The sequence below is a fragment of the Callithrix jacchus genome, chromosome 9 (assembly GCF_049354715.1).
Source record: "Callithrix jacchus isolate 240 chromosome 9, calJac240_pri, whole genome shotgun sequence".
In the NCBI taxonomy this organism is placed as follows: domain Eukaryota; kingdom Metazoa; phylum Chordata; class Mammalia; order Primates; family Cebidae; genus Callithrix; species Callithrix jacchus.
The window spans coordinates 79004805-79027109 of NC_133510.1; the positions used below are offsets into that span (position 1 = coordinate 79004805).

The 22305-nt window shown below is 34.8% G+C and overlaps 1 protein-coding gene across 11 annotated transcripts in view; it reads right to left on the minus strand.

Annotated features, from left to right (window-relative positions):
• The window catches only part of OSBPL8 (oxysterol binding protein like 8), a 207104-nt gene that overhangs the window by 24224 nt on the left and 160575 nt on the right, over window positions 1–22305 (minus strand). For all 11 annotated transcript variants that reach the window (XM_078336914.1, XM_078336918.1, XM_078336916.1 and 8 more), the window contains 9 exons: window positions 19865–19949; window positions 18142–18313; window positions 16157–16394; window positions 15376–15560; window positions 13463–13544; window positions 13051–13149; window positions 11173–11269; window positions 5442–5540; window positions 1605–1702 (listed from right to left, as the gene is read on the minus strand). In XM_078336914.1, coding sequence (XP_078193040.1) covers window positions 1605–1702; window positions 5442–5540; window positions 11173–11269; window positions 13051–13149; window positions 13463–13544; window positions 15376–15560; window positions 16157–16394; window positions 18142–18313; window positions 19865–19949 — 1155 coding nt within the window. The remainder of the gene's footprint in view (window positions 1–1604; window positions 1703–5441; window positions 5541–11172; window positions 11270–13050; window positions 13150–13462; window positions 13545–15375; window positions 15561–16156; window positions 16395–18141; window positions 18314–19864; window positions 19950–22305) is intronic.

Genomic DNA, 22305 nt, shown 5'->3' on the forward strand with positions numbered 1-22305 from the left:
TGTAATAAAGGCATCATCTATACTTAAGAACTCATTCATCATGATCTCCAAACGTTATCATCACCATACAAGCAAAATATTTGCCAAGGTGAGAGAAAAATAAAATAAAAGGCATTGTATCAAATAATATTTAAGAAGTCTTTTTTATTAGAGCAAAATTATCAGCTGGATATCAACATAGGAGCAATTTAGTAGAAAAACCACATAGTTCACAGAATTTTTTTTTTGAGATGGAGTCTCATTCTGTTGCCAAGTTAGAGTGCAATGGTGCAATCTTGGCTCACTGCAACCTCTGCCTCCCAGGTTGAAGTGATTCTCCTGCCTCAGCGTCCCGAGTAGCTGGGACTACAGGCGTGAGCCACCACGTCCAGCTAATTTTTGTATTTTTAGTAGAGACGGGGTTTCACCATGTTGGCCAGACTGGTCTCGATCTCTTGACTTCGTGATCCAAACGCCTTGGCCTCCCAAAGTGCTGGGATTACAGGCATGAGCCATCATGCCCAGTCCAGAAATATTTTTATCTGAACATATTATACTATTGTTTAGTAACAATTAATTCACATTAGGGTCTCAAATTTCCCTTTCACTCTGAGGCAGACAAAATTTTCCAATGATGGCCTTGACAATATGTACCTCTCCTCTCCAGCCCACACGCTCTTCCTCAAGAAGATTTTGCCACTCTCTCAATGAGAAGTGGGGTCCATATTTCTTCTCCTTGAATTTGAGTGGTCTTACAACTTTCCAAATAATAGAAGATAGTGGAAGTGATATCATTTGGTTTCTCAGGGTAGGTCATGGAAAGCAAATGCAGCTTCTGCCTGGCTCATTGGGGCACTTGCACTTGGAAACCCTAAAGTTTAAAGTAGACTTCTTCTAAAGTAGACTCTTCTAAAGTAAGAAGTCTACTTTGAGGCTGTCACATGGAAAGGCCATGTATACAGATGCTCAGATTAGCAGTCCTAGTCCTTCAGTCACCCTAGACTAGGTATCAGACATGTAAATGATAAGCCTTCAGGTGATTCCAGTCCCGAACTGTCAAGTCACCTATGGCCTACAAAGTCTTTCTGAGATCCCAGACATTATGAAGTAAAGACAAGCCATCCCCAATATGCCCTGTCCAAATTTTTGACCCACAGAACTCATGAGGAACAGCACACGGCTATTTTTAAGTCTGTGAGTTTTAGAGTAATTTGTTATGCAGAAATAGTGACTAATACAACTGGTGCCTTAGTTTACACAGCTAGACTGCCAGATGATACATAGCTTCTGGCATTTGGTAAAACAATCCTTTAAATTGCTAAGAAATTTCTATCCAATCACTTCTTAAATCTCATCTTCTATATAATGCCCACAGTTTTATTAATAAAAATGAAAACAAAAAATGATGTCTTTATGTTAATTTGAATTTTCCAAGGCTGCTGTCTTAGACTATTCAAAGATATTCACCCAGGTTGGCCCTTATTCTTTAGATGCACTTGTCCTTGACCTGACATAATTGTGTTCTTACATTTGTTCCTCACTAGGAAATACATGGTGCCCTATATTCAATATTTATTGTACAATTCTCCTTTAATTAGGTGATACCTACTATATTCTCTACTAACCTTTAGTTTAAATTCAAGTATTGCACTATATCCAGTTTTTTGACATGTAATATTGACTGTTCCACCAAGCTCCAGTGTCATTGTGCCATAAAGAATTCCTGAAGGAAAAATATTTGACAAAAAATTGAAGACAGTCTAGTATATGGCTCATAATAAACAGTTTAGTAATCTAATCTCCTTTTAAGAGAAACATAATTCAAGGTTACTCTGTCCCACTCAAATGAAAGTCTATAATATATACATAAAGTTGGTTCCATAGGATATAAATAGATAACAGCTAATTCACATTATGTGCAGATTCTATATTTGTAAACTCACCTAATCAATAAAATATCAATACCCACAGCACTTCTGTAGTCATTTGGAGACATGTGCAGAGTAGAGAAAAATTTGAGTCACCCGATGCACATATTCCAAGCTGAGGCTGAGCAAGGCAACACTCTTTATTGTTTCAACACCCACATTGCTTAAAAAAAAGTGTCCTTTTTGCAATGTATTTAATACCCTATTTTTCGGATTTCTGTACTTTTTGTTGGTGGTTTTGCTGTTTAAAATGGACCCACATGTAGTGTTGCAGTGCTGTCTAGTGTTACTAAGTTTTAGAAGGCTGTAATGTATCTTACAGGGAAAATGTGTCTTAAAAGCTCTGTTAGGCATGAGCTTTAGTTCTGATGGTTGACAGTTCAATGTTAATGAATCAATAATATGTAATTAATGTTATAATTAAATCAGGTTTCTTTAAATAGAAGTACATATAAAAGAAGGTTATGTACTGATTGATTGGCTAGGACAAGAGGCTCATAGGAATCTAATCTCATACTCCCCCACAACAATGGCTCAGTATTTGCTAACTCAGTGGTGACTTTATATAACATAACTACTGCAAATAACAAGAATCAAATGCATAACCAAAGCAAACAAAAAACTACAAAATAAGTTTGATGGTTAAAAGCTGGGGAAACTCTGGATTTAACAAAGCTAAACAGGTTGTGTATGTATCTGCTGTTGGTCTAAAATGTTGAGGCAGCCTTTTTTCTTTTTTTTTTTTTGAGATGGAGTCTCGCTCTGTCACCCAGGCTGGAGTGCAGTGGCGTGATCCTGGCTCACTGCAGCCTCTACCTCACAGGTCCAAGCAATTCTCCTGCCTTAACCTCCTGAGTAGGTGGGACTACAGGCACACATCACCATGCCTGGCTAATTTTGTAACTTTAGTAGAGACGGGGCTTCACCATGTTGGTCAGGATGGTCTTGATCTCCTGACCTCATGATCCACCACCTGGGCCTCCCAAAGTGCTGGAATTACCACACCTGGCCTAAGGTAGCCTTCAACAGGCAATGTACAATGTTATCTTTTGAGAGGGGAACAGACTATGCAATGTTTCTCATACTTATTTGGCTATGAAACTTACTTTATAAAACAATTTGTGAGACTAGTGACTTGGGGGAACATAGCTTACAAAACACACATTGTGAAAGAGCTTATTAAAACAATCATTTCATATGCTCATTCACAAACGGTTATAACTTCTTTTCTTTTTCTATACAATAAAAATATTGTCATAAAAAATTTTCCCTATTGTTAGCTAAGCAGGGCATGGATATCTACATGGAATATAATTTTCTTTTTTCTTTTTCCTTTTTTTTTTTGAGCCAAAGTCTCACTCTTGTTGCCAGGCTGGAGTGCAATGGTGCAATCTCAGCTCACTGCAACCTCCACCTCTTGGGTTCAAGCAATTCTCCTGCCTCAGCCTCCTGAGTAGCTGGGATTACAGGCATGCACCACTTTGTCTGGCTAATTTTATATTTTTAGTAGTGACATGGTTTCTCCATGTTGCTCAGGCTAGTCTCGAACTCCCAACCTCAGGTGATCCGCTTACCTCGCCATCCAAAGTGCTGGGATTACAGGCGTGAACTACTGTGCCTGGCCTATTTGTTCTAAATGATAAGAAAATTTGAAAATATGTGTTCCTTCTCTGTACTAGCATTCTTAAAAAAAAACTGTGTTCTTATCAATTCATAATTAAAGATATTTCACTTCATGCTTGCTTCAAGTATACTTGAAGCTCTAAGAATAATCTAGACTGAAGCCAGAAATTAGTCTCTTTTGTATATGCTGGATTGACCTTGTATAAGACTCAACCCTCCTAAGTTTGTCATCTGTGAAATAAGGCCATATCAAAATAATCTTTTTTGAAATTATACTTTAAGTTCTGGGATACATGTGCAGAAGGGGCAGGTTTGTTACATAGGTATATATATATGCCATGGTGGTTTGCTGCACCCATCAACCCATCATCTATACTAGGTATTTCTCCTAATGCTATTCCTCCCCTTATCCCCCACCCTCTGACAGGCCCTGGAGTGTGATGCTCCCTTCCCTGTGTCCATGTGTTCTCATTGTTCAACTCCCACTTATAAGTGAGAACATGTGGTAGTTGGTTTTCTGTTCCTGTGTTAGTTTGTTGAGAATGATGGTTTCCAGCTTCATCCATGTATCTGCCATTCTTTTTTATGACTGCATAGTATTCCATGGTGTATATGTTTTCCTTATCCAGTCTATCATTGATGGGCATTTGAGTTGGTTCCAAGTCTTTGCTCTTGTGAATAGTGCTGCAATAAACATATGTGTGCATGTGTCTTTACAGAATGATTTATAATCCTTTGAGTATATACACAGTAATGGGATTGCTGAGTCAAATGGTATTTCTAGTTCTAGATCCTTGAGGAATTGCCACACTGTCTTGCACAGTGGTTGAACTAATTTACACTCCCACCAACAATGTAAAAGTGCTCCTATTTCTCTACATCAGCATCTGTTGTTTCTTTACTTTTTAATGATCCCCATTCTAACTGGAGTGAGTGAGTGAGATGGTATCTCACTGTGGTTTTGATTTGCATTTCTCTAATGACCAGTGATGATGAGCTTTTTTTAGTGTTTTTTGGCTACATAAATGTCTTCTTTGGAAAAGTGTTCGTTCATATTCTTTGCCCATTTTTCCTATTAACTAATTTCTATGTGTTCATAAATCAGTTCCCAAAATAGAGGATAGTTACCTAAAAAGTTGTTTTTAAGATTTTAAAAAACTTGTTGGAAGGAAGGGTACATATCATGACCACACTAAACTGATGCAAAATAGCTGAAAGTTCAATGCAGAGGGAAACTGCCTGGGTTCAGATCCTCACTTGCAACATCTTAGTTGTGTGATCTCAGGCATATTAACCTCTTTGTGCTTTATTTTTCCTCTTCCATAAAAAAGGAATAATATTTCTATTTTATAGGAGCTGCTGAAATGATTAAATAAGTGCATCAAATAGTTGGGTGCCTAGCATGTTGTAATGTTGTAAATGAAAATTATTATGTAATACCCTTATTTGTATTTTAAATAATGGGGTAAAAAGCATAATGCATTCAGAAATTGCCAAATGAAAGTGAGAAAAATCTTTAAAAGAACTTGGTACATTAAAAAATAGTAAATAAAAATTTTTAAAAGGCATGGTGGTACAAACAGGTGAAAATCATCTTTAAAGATTCTGAAATAATAGTTTTGTTAAATTTGAAAATTTGCACATTAGGCAAATGTAAAGAAATTCCATTATGATAAATCAGTCTCTGCTGATAAAAGTAGATATCATAAAAAGGTCCATTACAGGTGAATTAATTCACCACAGAAACATTCAGCAAATGATAGCAATAATCTTAAATATCTGTAAACCAAGGATGCTTTCAAACAAAACGTAAGTCTGACTCTATCAATCACAAAGCATAACAAATCACAGCTACATACATTTACTTAAAAGGAAAGCTTAATATCTAACTCGAGTATAGAAAATATTTACCTTTACAATGAGCATATGGCATTGTCATTACATAATCTTCACCTCTATTCAAGAAAGTTAACCGTGCTTCTCCCTCTAATATTGCAGATAATGAGTTTCCTGAAATAAAATATTGTTTATTAGATTTCACAAAACTTATTCAACCAATTTAAAATAAACAAAATATATTTAGAACACCTACCAAACATCTACAGTGGGAAGTCTTAGAAATGTCTCACTCTCCGTGTGCCCAAACAGGTATTCGTTACCTTATATCCAAAACATATTTCATCCACATTCTCATTTTTACAAAATGATTACTTTTAAAAGATACACTTATGTTCTTTCTGTTTGTTTGTTTTTGAGATGGAGTCTCTGTCACTCTGTTGCCCAGGCTGGAGCATAGTGGAGTGATCTTTTACCTCCTGGGTTCAAGCAATTCTCCTGTCTTAGCCTCCCGAGAAGCTGGGATTAAAGGCCCACCACATGCGGCTAATTTTTGTACTTTTAGTATAGACATGTTTTCCCTATGTTGGGAAGGCTGGTTTTGAAATACTGACCTTGGGTGATCTGCCCACCTTGGCCTACGAAAGTGTTGGGATTGCAGGCATGAGCCACCACACCCAGCCTATTTTATGAAAATTATAAGAAAGTAAGAAGACCTGTTGAATACTTAATATTAATAAAACACTGTTTCACTGCATAGCCTAATTTTCTTTTTTGAATAAAACCATTATTTTTTAGCTGTAAGTTACATTACTTATAAATTTCAAGCTTTAAATGCTTATAGTTGATATAATAATCCTATAGACAATTTAGAAAAATAAAAAAATATATAAAGCATCAAAATGCAGTTGACGATAAAATATTATGGTAATGTCTTCTAAGTTTTCTCCTCTATGTATTTTCTCTCCTTATGTTCTCAGCTTTACTGAAGCATAAATTTACATGCAGTAACTGACCCATTTTAAGTGTGAAATTTGAGTTTTCGAAATTGCAGAGTCATATAACCACCACCACCACAATCAAGATATAGAACTTCCCATTATCCCCAAAAAGTCCCTCCTTGCTCCTGAGCCGTCAACCCTTTCCCTCAGCCCCAGGACACCACTGGTACATTTTCAATCACTGGTTTTACCTATTCTAGAATTCTGAACAGATGGCATTACAGAATACGCAATTTGCTGTGTTTTACTTCCTTCAATTAGCACAATGTCTTTCAGGCTCATCCACACTGTTGTATCAGAATTCTAGTCCTTTTTATTGCTAGCGAGCATTCTGTAGTTGTGATATTTCCATACTAGTTGATGGTCTTTTAAGTTGTGTTCAGTCCTGGATTGTTATGAATAATGCTGTGTATGCTTAAGAACATTTATGTACAAGTCTTTAAGTAGACATCTATTTTCATTTTTCATAGGTAAATACCTAAGAGTAGAATTTCTGAGTTTATGATAAACATAGATTTAACTCTGGGCAATCATTTCTACATGTCAAAAAAATTTGACCATGTGTACAGGTCTACATCTGAACTCTGTTCTATCCCATTAATTTATACACCTATCATTATGTCAATTTCACACTGCAATGATTATTTTAGCTTTATTCTAAAACAGGCAGTAAAAGACCTATCTTGTTCTTTTTCAAAATTGTTTGGCTGTTTTGGGTCCTTGACTTTTCAATGTAATTTTAGAAACAACTTGCTAATATCTTCAAAAAAGCCCACCAAGATTATGATTAGAATAGCACTATGGCTCAATTGAGGGAGTGCTGACATATTATATATTAAATATCTCAATATATAAACACAGTATATCTATCAGTTTATTTGGGTCTTCTTTAATTTTCCTCGGCAATGTTTTAGTTTTCATTATACAGGACATACACATCATTTATTAAATTTATTTTTAAATATATTACTTTGATACTATTATAGTTTTAAATTTCATTCTGAGCTAGGCCTGGTGATGTGTGCCTGTAATCTGTTACTCAGGAGGCTGAGGTGAGAGGATCCCTTGAGCTCAGGAGTTTGAAACCAGCAACACAGTAAGACACTGTCTCAAAAAAAGGAAAGGGAAAGGGAAAAGGGAAAGGGAAGGGGTAAGGGAAGGAGAAAGAAAGAAAGAGAAAGAAAGAAAGAAAGAGAGAGAGAGAGAGAGAGAGAGAGAGAGAAAGAAAGAAAGAAAGAAAGAAAGAAAGAAAGAAAGAAAGAAAGAAAGAAAGAAAGAAAATTTCCTCTTCAAGTATTCATTTCTAGTATATAGAAATGCAACTATTTTCTGTATTTTGACCATGCATCTTGAGACCTTCCTAAATTCGTATATTGGTTATATGAGCTTTTTTAGTATATTCTTGAAGATTTTCTATGTAATCTGGTACATAAATAGCTTATCTTCTTCCTTTCCAAACTGTATGCTATTTTCCCTTTAATTTGCCTACTGCATTGCCTAGGACCTCTAATACAATTTTGTATAGAAGTAATTGAGAGTAAATATCCTTGCTTTGTTCTTAATCTTAGGTAGAAATTATTCAATTTTCACCTTAAAAGTATGAAGTTGGCTATATATCTTAGATGCCTTTAATCTAGTCCTAGTTTCTTGAGGACTAAGAAATAAATAGGTATTGAATTCTGTCAATCATTTCTCCATGTGTATTGAAATCATACTTTCCTTCTGTTATTCTATTAATATGGTAAATTACATTGTTCATCAGATGATAAACCAACCTTGTTTTCCTCAGATAAACTCCATTTCATCATGATATATTATTCTTCTAATCTACTGATCCTGATACTTTTATTTATATGTCCATATAATAGCCTTCCTATATGTTGATTTGTTACTAGTTAAGAATTTTTACATGTATATTCATAAAGGATACTGATCTGTAGTTTATTTTCTTCTAATCTCTGGTTTGGGGATCAGGATAATCCTGGCCTCATAAAATGATCTGGTGTTTTTTCCTCTTCTATTTTCTGTCAAAAATTGTGTAGAACTGATATTTCTTCCTTAAATCTTTAGAAGGACTCAAGACATCTGGGCCTGGAGTATATCCTCAAATAAAGATTTTCAATTACTAAATCAATTTATCTGATTTAAGGCTATTTTACAATTTTATACCTATTCTCGGGTCAGCTGTGTTAATTTGTGTCTCTTAAGAAATCTGCCCATTTCAAATTGCTGTCTCTTAATTATGTCTATTTTTGCTTCATAAATTTTGAAGTTCTGTGATTACGTATATAGGCATTTATGATTAGTATGTTATCCTGATGTACTTAACCTCTTTATTTCATTATGAAATGTTCTTTATCTCTACTAACAGTTTTTTTCTTGGATTCTATTTTATTAATATAATCCTTCAACCCTACTTGTATTTAATACTTGCATAGTTTAGCTTTTAACTTTTACTTTCCATTTACTTTCTTGTTTATTTTTTCTTCTTTGAGACAGAGTATCATTCTTGTTGCCCAGGCTGGAGTGCAGTGGCCTGACCTCAGCTCACTGCAACAGCGATTCTCCTGCCTCAGCCCCACCGAGTACCCGGGATTACAGGTGTACGCCGCCATGCCCAGCTAATTTTTGTATTTTTAGTAGAGACAGGGTTTTGCCATTTTGGCCAGGCTAGTATCCCAATCCTGACCTCAGGTGATCCACCTACCTTGGTCTCCCAAAGTGCTGGGATTACAGGCCTGAGCCACCATGCCCGGCCTACTTTCTATTTACTTTCAACCTATTTGTGTGTCTACATTTAAGGTATGTTGGTCCTTGCTGGTTTATTCAATATGATAATCACTGTCTTTAAATGAGATTATTTGGGCCATTAAGACTGATATAATCATATTATTGGGTTTTGGTCTATCATTTTGCTATGTGTTTTCTATCTATCCCCTCTGATTTTTGTTCCTTGATTAGGCTTTCCTGTTTCTTTTATAAATTATTTAAATAATGTTTAGCAGCATTCCTGGCATCTATCTACTGGATCTCACAACTGTGAGAACCAAATGTCTTCAGACATTGCCAAATGTCTCCTGGGGAGAAAAGTTGTTTCAAATTGAGGACCACTAATTTAGGGATTACAATAAATATCTTTAAAATGTCACAGTCAGCCGGGTGCAGTGGCTCACGCCTGTAATCCCAGCACTTTGCGAGGCTAAGGCAGGTGGATCACTTGAGGTCAAAGGTTCAAGACCAGCCTGACCAACATGGTAAAACCCCCGTCTCTACTAAAAATACAAAAATTAGCTGGGTGTGGTGGTGGGCACCTGTAATCCCAGCTACTCGGTAGGGTGACGCAGGAGAATTGCATGAAACAGAGAGGCAGAGGTTGCAGTGAGCCGAGATTGCGCCACTACACTCACTCACAGTTAATCTTTTACCACTGTGTATAGAATAGAAAATTTTGCTGCTTCTAGGTCCATTCTCTTCCAGGCTTTTGTACTGTAGTTACATGTATTAAACCTGCATATGTTATAAAACTCACAAGATAATGCTGACATTTCTGTTTTGAATGGTTACAGGTATTAAAAGGAAAAAAAATAAGAAAAAAATGTCTTTGAATTTACCCATATGTTTACCAATTCTGAAATCTTAAATTCATTCTGGATTTAATATATTCTTTCAAATTATAAAGTAACAGATTGCTCTGATGTACATAAATTGTACTATAACACAGAAATAAAAAGGTCGCTGATGAAGCAATCCCAGAAAGTGAGCCATGCACCTCATACTCAATAAAAATTTCTATAAGGGTAGAACACACTCTCACAAAAGCCATTTATACGATAGTCAGGGTAGAAGAATGGAGGGATAAAAGGTGAAATAGGAAAAAAAAATGTGAAATATATACAAACTTAAGGGAAAAACAAACAAGCAATCACCCTCTTAAACAAACAGGATTAAAACAACAATAACAACAAAAACCAAACCAAAACGAACATCAAGAGAAATAAAAGACACCTTGAAGAAATGTAACAACACAAACCAGGTTCCTGATCACAAACTCTCTTAGATACCCCTGCCGCAGACTTATCTATGACTCACCACACACTCATCAGATGTTGGGTTTCTGTATACATATTTTATTTTTCCTTTTTTAACATAATATTATTTTTTTTGCTCAAGTTTATAATTCTTTGGTTGAAGTTTAATTGTTCTTCTTCATTTAAATATATTTTTAAAACTATGTAAAAGCATTTTAAGGTTATTTATGTTTTACTGGTATATAGCTTTGGCCACGATTTGTTTGAACTGTCAAAGTTTTTGTATTTAGGTTTCCTAATATAAACATTTCTCTACTTTCCCTTGTACCTGCAAACAGATTTTATGGTATGTTATTTAGTCCAGGGTTAAATATATTTACTGACTGTCCCTGGACCAGGTCTCCTAACCATACTTGAATTCCTCCTCTCTGTTCAAAGACTAAAATAGAACGACCTCAGATACACTAAGATGAAACACAAAAAACTGGCCAGACTAAAGGCAAAAGAAACACTTAATGTACTCAAGGGCTATAATGGGCATTCTGTCTTCTCATAAGTTATGCCTGTGATGAATTTACACATATGTGATGAATACATAAGCCATACCTTTATTAATGAGTGGGCAGAAAAAGGCCATTATTCAAAAAAAAGGTGATACTTAAAATGACAAATTCCTTGCTGAAAATAGCCCATGATACCACCTACTTAAAAGCTCAAGCTCACCAGAAAATAATACCTCCTCGGAGAGAGTAAAGGTTGGGACAGAGGAAAACTCACCATAAAACTTGGACTTAGCCAGGATACTACCGCTAAGGCAAAATCCATCTTTTCGATTGCTAACATAAAAGGCAGATATTGGTGGATGATGGGACACCTATTAAACACAAGAAAAAACATGAAATACAAAAAGATAAGCATATTTCTGTGCCATTATCAAAAGTTCAAGTAAGAGAAAACATTTGGTAAGTAGTAAAATTAAATACTGATGGTTATAATAACTAGTCTCCTGTCTTCTAATGAGACACACCCTCCTGGTATTCACATAGGTCCCTATTATAGTGTACTGAAGTTGGTTTGTACGGAAGTGATACTATGTAATTTCTGAGATTAGGTTACTAAGCACCTTCCATGTTGGGGGCTGTCTGTCTGCCTGTCTCTCAATCATTAGCTCTAAAAAGCCAGCTTTGAGATTGTGAAAAACCCTATAGAGAGGCCTATATGGGAAGGAACTGAGTTCTTCTGTCAACAGCCATGTGATGGACCTGGACATGAATCTTCTACCCCAGTCAAGCCTGTAGATGACTGCAAAGCTGGCTGACAGTTAGACTGCAAGTTCATTAGAAACCCTGAGCTGGAACCATCTAAGCAGCTCTCAGATTCTTGAACCTCATCATATGACATAATAAATACTGCTTTAACCCATTCAGTTTTGGCAGTAATTTGTTAGAGAGCAATGGATAACTAACAGTGATTACTCTTCATATGGATTACTGAATGACTGTAGGAAACAAAAACAAAACAATGTATTATTTAATAATCTAATGCTTTCAATAATATACTTACATTTTATGTTCTCTTACATGAGACAAATAAAATCAACATCTCAAGCTTCTTAACTTCGTGAAGAATTAAATGCAAAGTGGTATAATCACTGACTTTAAAAAAATTAATATAGACAAGTTGTTTCGAACTGAAGAGGTTATCAAAACCTCTAGGTGAACAAGATTTTTCAAAGAACACATGGTCTTCTCATTCTCCTTATACTCAAAGTGAGAATTACCATAATAAGAAGCCATTGTTATTGAAAGAAAATGTCATATTTCTCAGGTTTATGCAGACAGAGAAGACTGAAAATCATGATTACAGATGTACATGAGTTCAAATTAATAAAAATTTAAAAACTAAAATATTTTCTGTCTGTATATAATAAAAAGTGGGGTATCATCGGGGAGCAGAGGGAATTAAAGAAGCTAACAATTCAATTAGGAAAATAAATATTCTGGAAAAAGGTAAATGATATAAATGTTAAAATAACAACTTAACGAATAATCACAAAAAATAACACAGAAGTTCGAGAAGGAAAAAATCACTGAGAGCTGTAGTCATTCAGATTATGAAGGATAAGCGGGCCAGGGTTTGTTTAGATAAAGAATAGCTAAGAAGAAATACTGGAGTGGGAGAATTAAATTTAAAAATGAGGCAAGAAAGTGCTAGATCAGGTTACCTAGTCATGAACTGCACAGATTTGACTATCATGGAGAACTAAGAAAGGTATTAATTTGAGATAAATTTGGAAAGATATAGAGGACTTCGAATGCCAGACCACTGAATAATTTTGCACATGATCAAAAGTTGTTTTAAAATTATGAGCTCAGCCAAAAAAAAAAAAAAAATTAAAAAAAGGACAGAGGGTATAGCAAAGGAAAAATAAAGATTTATTTTTGGTCAAAGGATTCCATGACTATAATAATAATACCTATGAGTATGGTATTTTATAGAGTTTTAGTAGTATTTAATACTAAAATGTTAAGTGTTTACCAAATGTTCACAAATAAGAAAGTCTAAATAACAGTGAGTTTACTGAGTAAATATTTTCTATAAAAATATTCCAATAACTTCAGATGAGTTTTGTTTCCATACATGCATTTCTAATACCTGTTCAGCAATATAAAAAGTTTTGCTGTTTGTTCTGGGATGAATCCATAAACAACGGAAAGTCTCACCAAGTATAGGATTATAAGGTTTCTTCAGTCCCTAGTTAAAAAAAAAAAAAAAATACAGTTTCAAATTACAAATACAAAGGATTCGAAATAGTTTAAACTAGTCAAAATGGGTTTAACTGTACCATCTTGGAACCATCCTTATAAAATTTCAAAGTAAATAAAATTTACATTAAATTAAATTAAATGACTTCAATCATAATACAGGTCTAAATGATCAGATATTTTGCGATTTTGCTACGTCAAAGCAGCCCGGTAATGTAATTGTTAATAAATAATCTACAGATTACATAAAATATAAAGAACTCATAAAACACTAAAGACAATAAAATATAAACAAACATTACCTTTGGCTTTTTATAAAATCCTGACAAATACCATTTCACTACTTTCTTCAAACGGAAATAAGGATTTTCTTCAAGAGCAGCCCTAAAACACAAAACGGTAAACAAAAATTTTATAAAATATATCATAAATTCTCTCACATTTATTAACCAATAACTGAGTATGAAATAGGATTGGAAAACATAATTCATATTTTAAAACAACCATGTAATCAATTTTCAACCATGTAAATAAATTTCTGTGTTTCTTAATCTAGTCACATTTTCCCCCATTTTCCTATTATTTGATACACTGTCCAGGTCTTTGCTAAAGTAGTTTTTGGAAACTCTCCAAACCAAGGTTTCTGAATTGGAATTTTGCAGAACCTGAGATATGAGGGACTCTGTGAAAATTGTCACTGAAAAAAATAAACACGGATTTTGGATTCAGGGCACTGTGTGATTTCTAGCATTCACAATGATAGGCAGTAGCCAAGCAGCCTCATTAACAATTTTGTTAGAGGTCTTTCATCCTCATATGTCAGTGAAGGACAAATGTTTACTTGGTCGAGTCCATTCTCAGTTGTTGATGTTAGAGAAGATCAGTGATAACTGGTGGGTGTAATAGTACATGGCCAGGGAGATGACACAGGAATTACCTTCCTAATATAGGATTTTATGGGTTTGCAGTCCTTTGTACAAAACAGAGAAGTTTCAAATTACAAATATAAAGCAGAGTTAAAATAACTAATCAATCCAGAAGGTTCTAACCTATTTTTATCCTTCAATCAGCTCTTGTGTGCTATCAACTGATTTTCCTGAGTTAATAGACTCAACCAGAATAATGGATAATCAAAGAGTAATTTTCATAAAAGCTTTTGACTTCTTGTCAATGTGATAGATAAACAATATCTTACATAATTTAAATGTATATTTTCCTTATTTTGTATGAGGTTTTTACATGTTTGAGGACTGTTCCTATTTTTTAATTTTTGCACTGCCCTGTCATTTCTTCCACCCCCTTTTTTAACAGGTTGTTAATAATTTTCATTCAATTTCTAAAAGCTTTTTATTTTAGGGAGGGTAACATTTTGCCTATGACGAAATTTGCAAAAATTTCCCAGTTTATCAATTATCTTTTGATTCAGCTTATTACATATTTTCAATGTTCACTTATACAATTTATAGACAGAAACTGAAAATAAGTCTCTATAAAGATTCTAAAAATCAAGTCACAGGGCTAGATGTCAGTGGCACAGAAAGTACAGTGCCTTGAAACACCATTATTGCTGAAATGGGAGCAGCAGGTAAGAACTGGAAGCATGGACACAAAGTTGCTGTTCCTTGCAAAGTTTACTGGTTTTCTAAGAAATTGCTGGGACAGAGGTGGACAGCTCCTCCTCTGCCTCCATTAGCTATGCCTTCTTCAGAATTACACCCAGGATCAGCTGGCAGCTTCAGAAGAAAAGCAAAGAAAATACAGATTTGTTCCAAAAGCTAGCAACTGGCAGGTCATTCTAGTTCTGGTAAGCTGACAAGCATGCAAACAGATAAGTATGAGCAAAAATAGAAGCCCCAGGATGGGACTGAACAAGGGCTTTCACAGAGAAGAACAAATGTTGCCAATCATTTCTCGCTGTGTTAGGTTAGTGAACTTATAAGGTTAAGGAGCCTATAACAGCAGTATTACTGAGTAAAGGGTAGAATTCTTATTTTCCTCAAGTTTATGGTATCTCAATTTAACTTTATAAATAGCATTATTATACCAAAGTATTAAATATGCTTCTTACTAAGAATCAACCATAGAAGTAGTAGAGAAGAGAGTGATGTCTCATTAGAGCCTGATTTTGGAAAGGAATAATAATTGAAAACAGCACTTTTGAGAATTTCTAAAATCATGAAGTATTGCCTATTTTAAGAAATAAGAATCTACTTACTCAGATAGGAAATCTGCATGATAGTAGTAATCTGAAAGTTTATCCAGGAAAGAACGGGGTTCCAAAATAAATGTAGGCAGAACCACCTTGGATAGGTCCATGCCAGGACGGACTTGTTTCAATAATGTCCAGATAAGGCTTTTGTTTTCTTCAGACACAGTTTCTGTTTGAGAAGCCTCACCTGCCTTTATCAATTAATGAAAATCACCAAAACATTATATTTATTTCAACAATATGTAAACAAGCCAGCTAATGTTGAAAATATGAATTCTTTTCAGGACTATTCCAAGCATTCTTTAAATGTGGAAACAAAAGGTTATAAAAATAAAATCTATAGCTATAAAACTTAGGTAAAAAGGGTAGCTGAAAAAGACACCAAGGTGAACAATATATGTAAGAAATTTACTACAAAAATATTATAGCCTATTATTTTACACTACTTTTACTTCTATGATACACTGGCAATAACAAAGTTATAAACTCGTGTTTCCTTGCAACTTACTTTGCACCTGGCAATGACATCAAGCAATACCCTACTTTAAAAGCAAGCTTGAAGAAAATGTAAACTTTAAATTTAATAGCATACATTGGTATTTATGTGAATATATGTGTTTAGTTGTTCATAAATCCTAATATATTTCTTATGTATGCAACTTTAAAAATATGTATCATATTCTATCACAAAAACAGGCAATAGATCAAGCAAATAATATCTTCAATTTCATTTGAAAAGTTCCAAGAATATGAAAATCCAGAATCTCTGAAAATAGCAGACTTTTACCTCCCCAAGTTCTTCATGGCTCTGTTCAGTGTAGGTAGTCTCCTTTAAAGGCTCAACAGGCTCAGTTTCTATATATGAGTCATCTTGTCTTTCTGATGTATCTGTGTCACTTTCTTCACTTTTTCCCATCACCTCATTGTCAGATTCATCATGTTCTTGATCATTTTCTTTATCAGATTTATCAGAATACATATCTTGGTCCTTAAAATGCTGTCGTTCAATTTCACTATCATTTAACCTTAAGGGAAAGAAGTTTCAGGAAGAAGAATAAAGGATATTGAGAATGCTCAATTCATAAATAATAATTATATACATTTATTGATAATTTACTATGTGCCAGACAGTGTTCTAAGTGTTGTACATAGTGTTAATTCACCTAATCTTCAAAATAACCCTGTAAGATAGGTAATATTATTATTCTCATTTTACAGATCAGTAAACAGAGGCACTGAAAAGTTAAGAACTTGGGTAAATGTGAAAAGTTGAAACTCTGAGCTCTTTGCCTCTCTACCACTTGAGGCTAAAATTTTCCAAAACCAAAATTTTAGACTCCTTCTTGCTAGAATTTTGTTCCTACTTAGTTTTTCAAACAGTATCACTTGCATCAATCTCAGTGTCACTTACAGTATAAAGAAAAAATACAAGTCTAGATAATCAGATCTCAGCTGAACTCAAACAAATTATTACTTTCCACCTATAAAGGTTTCCAGAGTCACCTCACATGAGTCTAAGAACAAGATATGAAAATGGTAAATGGTAAGCTATTATATTAAATTCTATTCATCTGAAAGGTTTAATCCTGGGGAAAAAAAATCCAGAGATAATTAAAAACAAAAATTTCAGCTGAAGGAAATGAACCCATAGACTAAAATCAATTAAGTTTTGCTAAATCTACCCTATTCTCTCTGAAAGTGATTAGGGTAAATAATCTGTACAAAAGGGGGAAAGTGTTAGAAAGAGGTTCCAACAAATACCCATTCCACTATCAGTAGCCCACCCCATTCCATCCTATCTCATTTAGGCACCAGGTACTTGGGATTAAGATAAAGCTCCAGATCATAGGTCTGCAAAGAAATAATATAAAAGGTCAGGTAATGGAGGTTTTAAAGAGAGTGGGGGCTGGGGGAAAAGTCTGTGCAACTTAGTGAGACTACATCTCTACAAAAAATAAATAAATTAGCCGAGTGTAGTAATACAGGCCTGTAGTTCTAGCTACTGGGGATGCTGAGACTGGAAGATCAATTGAGCCCAGGAGTTCCAGGTTACAGTGAGCTATGATTGTGCCACTGAACTGCAGCCTGGGCAACAGAGTGAATGAGACCTTGGCTCTAAAAAATTTTTAAAAATAATATAGAGAGAGAATAAAAAGAAAAAGTCAAAAGGATAGGGAAGAAATGTCTGAATCAGGCTACACAGAGAAAAGAATAGCAGCCTAACTGTGAGAAGAGCAACCTCAGTGCTGATAAAAGTGGCTACAGAGCAGAAGCTGACGGGTAGGGAAAGGGAGGAAATAGGAAAGTCTAATGTTTTTCCTGCAAAGCAACAACAAGACCTGAATCTCAACGAAGTCTTTGCACCACTGCCCAGTTTCCCTGGAGAAATAGTTTTTCCAGGAACTATTTATTCCCTGAAGCTTCATATACTCGAGACCAATCTTGAAGAATATATAGACAGGAGAAAAGAGCAAGAAGAAGTAGACAGAAATTCTCAATGGAAGGGACAACATACACAGACAAGGTGAATAATTAGCATGACTATATTTGGGAACGATAAAGTAAATCACATTGGTAGGAATCAAGGAAATACATTTCTATACCTGATTATAGCAGCTGAACAAATTTTAAACCAGGCCTTAGGCCATATAAGGAGAAGATATGCAAATTTCAGTCCTAGATAATATTGCTAAAATTCTAGGCCTGCCAACTAATTTTCTGAACAGCATGGTCTCTGAAACCATTACCAAACCAGTGGCAATATCTACTTACTGGAAGTTGTCCCCACTGTGGAGATTGTTAGCACGTAATAAGCCATACAAAGTCACATGTGTGCTATCTGATGAAATGCTCAGGTCATGTTCCTTTCCTTCCCTGATCATTGTACGTTTAAGAAGACTAGAACATTTCAAAGCCAACTCCAGAGCATCCATCCAGCACCTTCCTACAAGAATACAGATTCATAAGCAATATAATTTTTAAAACCATGAAACTATCATGCATCTTAATTTAGTCGGTTACCACTATTCCCCTGAGAAACATACAGTGTTAAAGTAAATCTGAACATAACATTCTTAATGAAATCTTTCAGTTTTTCAAAGGCTTTTCACATAGTAAGCAGCTAGAATCCACTGATAAATGAATAGTATACAGTATGCATTAGAAAGAATACTGAATCTAAAATAAGTATATTTTATTTTTCAAATCTTAGAACATTAACATGCAGTATAATTTGAAGATAACAAGCAAGGTACATAAAACATACTGGAGGATTTACGGTTCTACTATAAACAAATTATCTTTGTTAATAGGAAGTCTATCCTCAAGATTAACATCCATTCTAATTTATGTATGAAAATTTTTAAGTCAGGAAAATGCCTGTATAAGGCTACCATTAACTGCCATATTTAGTTAAGAGAAACTTTTTTTTTTTTTAATTAAAATTTAAAAGTGTATTAACAGAAAACTTTGTATTTGTTTGGTGCTCTTAATTTTCACATATATCACTTCAAGATTTGCTGGGAATATCAGCCAAGTAAAGCATTTTTCACATTGAAAGCTCATATTTATATTTTAATTTCAAAAAACCATCTGAGGGTAGGTGTGGTGGCCCATGCCTGTAATCTCAGCACTTTGCGAGGCTGAGGTGGGCAGATCACGAGGTCAGGAGACAGACCATCCTGGTCAACACGGTGAAACCTCGCCACTACCAAAAATACAAAAATTAGCTGGGTGTGGTGGTGCGTGCCTGTAATTCCAGCTATTCGGGAGGCTGAGGCAGGAGAATCACTTGAACCAGGGAGTCGGAGGTTGTAGTGAGCTGAGACTGCACACTGCAATCCAGCCTGGCAACAGAGCAAGACTCCGTCTCAAAAAAAAACAAAAAATCATCTGATAAAAGTAAACTTTGGAAGGTTACAAGATTCCCTACACCAAACTTGTTTAAACTATGAATCACTAAAGTATGAAATTGAGGATGAAATCCATTATTAAGATTTTAAAGTTACGTTGATATCATATAAGTTTTTCTCTCCCCATATAGGCTACATGAATTAAGTATAAAAGGAGGAATAGAAAAGATTGTATTTAAATGTCTTATGTAAAAAAAATCCAAAACAGTGTATATGTCTCATAAATGGTAACATTTAGTAATAAAATATAAAAAGTATTAAATATATCTTTAAAATGATAAAACTTAATGAGTTACCATAAAGACCACTAACAAGTAAAAGGTGTTAATATGTCCATGGAGCATGAAGAAAAAAACTCTGAACTGCTAACTCATCAGTAAATAATAAAAGCTTCCTTCCTAACAGATTTCCCTATTTGTCTATCAAGTTACTCATATATTTAGTATTCCAAGCAATTTATGATTACCATGCTTCTGCTGCAAATGCTATATCAACAACATATTTCCCCAGAATAATGCAAAGTAGCATTAAAAAACCCCTTAAAAATGAAGACCAAAACCCAATCCATCAAAAACTATATTTACCATCTGATTCTGAAGTAGCTCGGATGATCAAATAACTGCTAGGTAAGGGCTGAGTAATGGATCCAACTGCTTCGCCTTTTGGACCCTTAATAACAAAATAAACAAAATAAATGGCATAGAGTAAGTATTATGAGATCTCAACTTTATACTATTCAGTATTATCTGTAATAATCTAAAATCAGGTACAGATTATAATTTAAAAGCAAACAAGCTCTAATTTCATCATTCTTGAGAATGCAAATGTTAGGGATTAAGAAAAATTTTCTTTTCTAACAAATGTACATCCTTAGCAGAAAACTAAACAAATGACAGTTATCACTTAAATGAATTTTAACTGGGTCTAGGGAAAAATACATCTCCACTTTGTAACCCAGGACATATACCTGTTTTTAAACACCAACTGTATAAGCTGATTTTACTTTTCCAGAAACAAGAAAGAAAAATAAATTTTGTTATTGTTGGCTAGGGTTATTTGTTTTAGAAGGACATAATACCAACACTAATTAGTATCACCAATGGTAAACTTAGGTAGACACAAATCTGAAAAGAAAACTAAGTACTGAATTTAAAGTATAATTTTGATATGAAAGCGTAATTTTTAAGTTGTTTTGTAAGGGTTCCTTGAAGTTATCAGGTCAAAGAACAAAGCAGATTTCAAAAAGTATACAACGTCAGAAAGTAAAGATGTAGATTCAAAATGAAAACACAGAGAAAAATTAATATGGCTTTAAAAAATACTGTAATATTCTGCATTTTCAAACAGCTTTATAATTTATGGGCCAGTTCCTAAAACCAATATACAGTGGGACATGGAATCAGACTGCCTGGGTTTCAATCATGGCTCTGTGCTAAGAAAAACAGGATTCAATTTCTTTATGTGTATAATGGGAAGAAACTGTATCCTCCTTATAGGTATGAGAATTAAATAAATGATTTCATGTAAAATACTCAAGAGTACCCAACACAAAGAATTCATATCTGTTACTATTTCTTAATCACAAACACTGGTTTCCAAAATGTTTAAACAATATCCTAAGTAGGTTTTGCTTGTGGAAAGTATTTATATAGCTTTCTCTCTTCTTCCAATATTAAGAAGTAAATATTATAAATTTTACATTAAAATACTGATTTTAATTGACATTAGAATCATTAATTTAAATATTCATTTTAATACTTGCAATTCCTAAGAGTAAATGAAAATACTGTATCTGGCCGGGCGCGGTGGCTCAGCCTGTAATCCCAGCACTTTGGGAGGCCGAGGTGGGTGGATCACGAGGTCAAGAGATCGAGACCATCCTGGTCAACATGGTGAAACCCAGTCTCTACTAAAAACACAAAAAATTAGCTGGGCATGGTGGCGCATGCCTGTAATCCCAGCCACTCAGGAGGCTGAGGCAGGAGAATTGCCTGAACCCAGGAGGGGGAGGTTGCGGTGAGCCGAGATCGCGCCATTGCACTCCAGCCTGGGTAACAAGAGCGAAACTCCGTCTCAAAAAAAAGAAAGAAAGAAAGAAAAAGAAAATACTGTATCTATTGTGTGTGTGTGTGTGTGTGTGTACACACACACATATATTCTTTTAAAAAAGGTTGTTGTGAAAATCATTTTGTCCATTTGAGAATTGCTTAATATATAAATATCAGAGTTTTGGGGGGGTTAAATTCTTTCCCCTATAGGAAGTACCTAATCCCAGAATGGAACTAACTTGGTAATCCCAAATTTATTCTTGCTATGACTTCAGACTACTAAAATAAAGATTAAAAGGTTCAAGTCTTTTCCTAGGTATGCATATATTGCATAAGCAATACCCACCCCCCGCCCCCCCCAAAAAAAAAAAGGATTAAGCTACTTTTAGTTAACAGTCAGTAATGTCAATTAGGTGGTTTTCCCTAAAGGAGAAATCCTAACTTCTTTATTATAGGATAACTGGCCTTCTTAGAAACTAAAGCAATGATCATTTTGTAAAAACTTAAACTAGGATAGGCATGGTGGCTCACATCTATAATCCCAGCACTTTGGGAGGCTGAGGCAGGAGGGCCCAGGAACTGAAGACCAGCCTGGGCAACACAGAAAGATCCGATCTCTACAATTTTTTTTTTTAATTAGCTGAGCATGGTGGCACGTGCCTGTAGGTCCTAGTTACTTGGGAGGCATAGCTGGGAGGACTGCTTAAGCATGGGACATTGAGGCTGCAGTGAGCAATGATAATGCCACTGCAGTTGAGCCTAGGTGACAGGAAAACCTTACCTACAAATACACACATACACACACAAAACTACTTACACTAGACTTATTTATTCAGTTAGTATAATGCCTTTTTTTTTTTTTTTTTTTGGTGACAGGGTCTTGCTCTGTTGCCCAGGCTGAAGTGCAGTGATATGCTCATGGCTCACTGAAACCTCCTCAACTCCCAGGCTCAAGTGATCCTCCCACTGCAGACTAT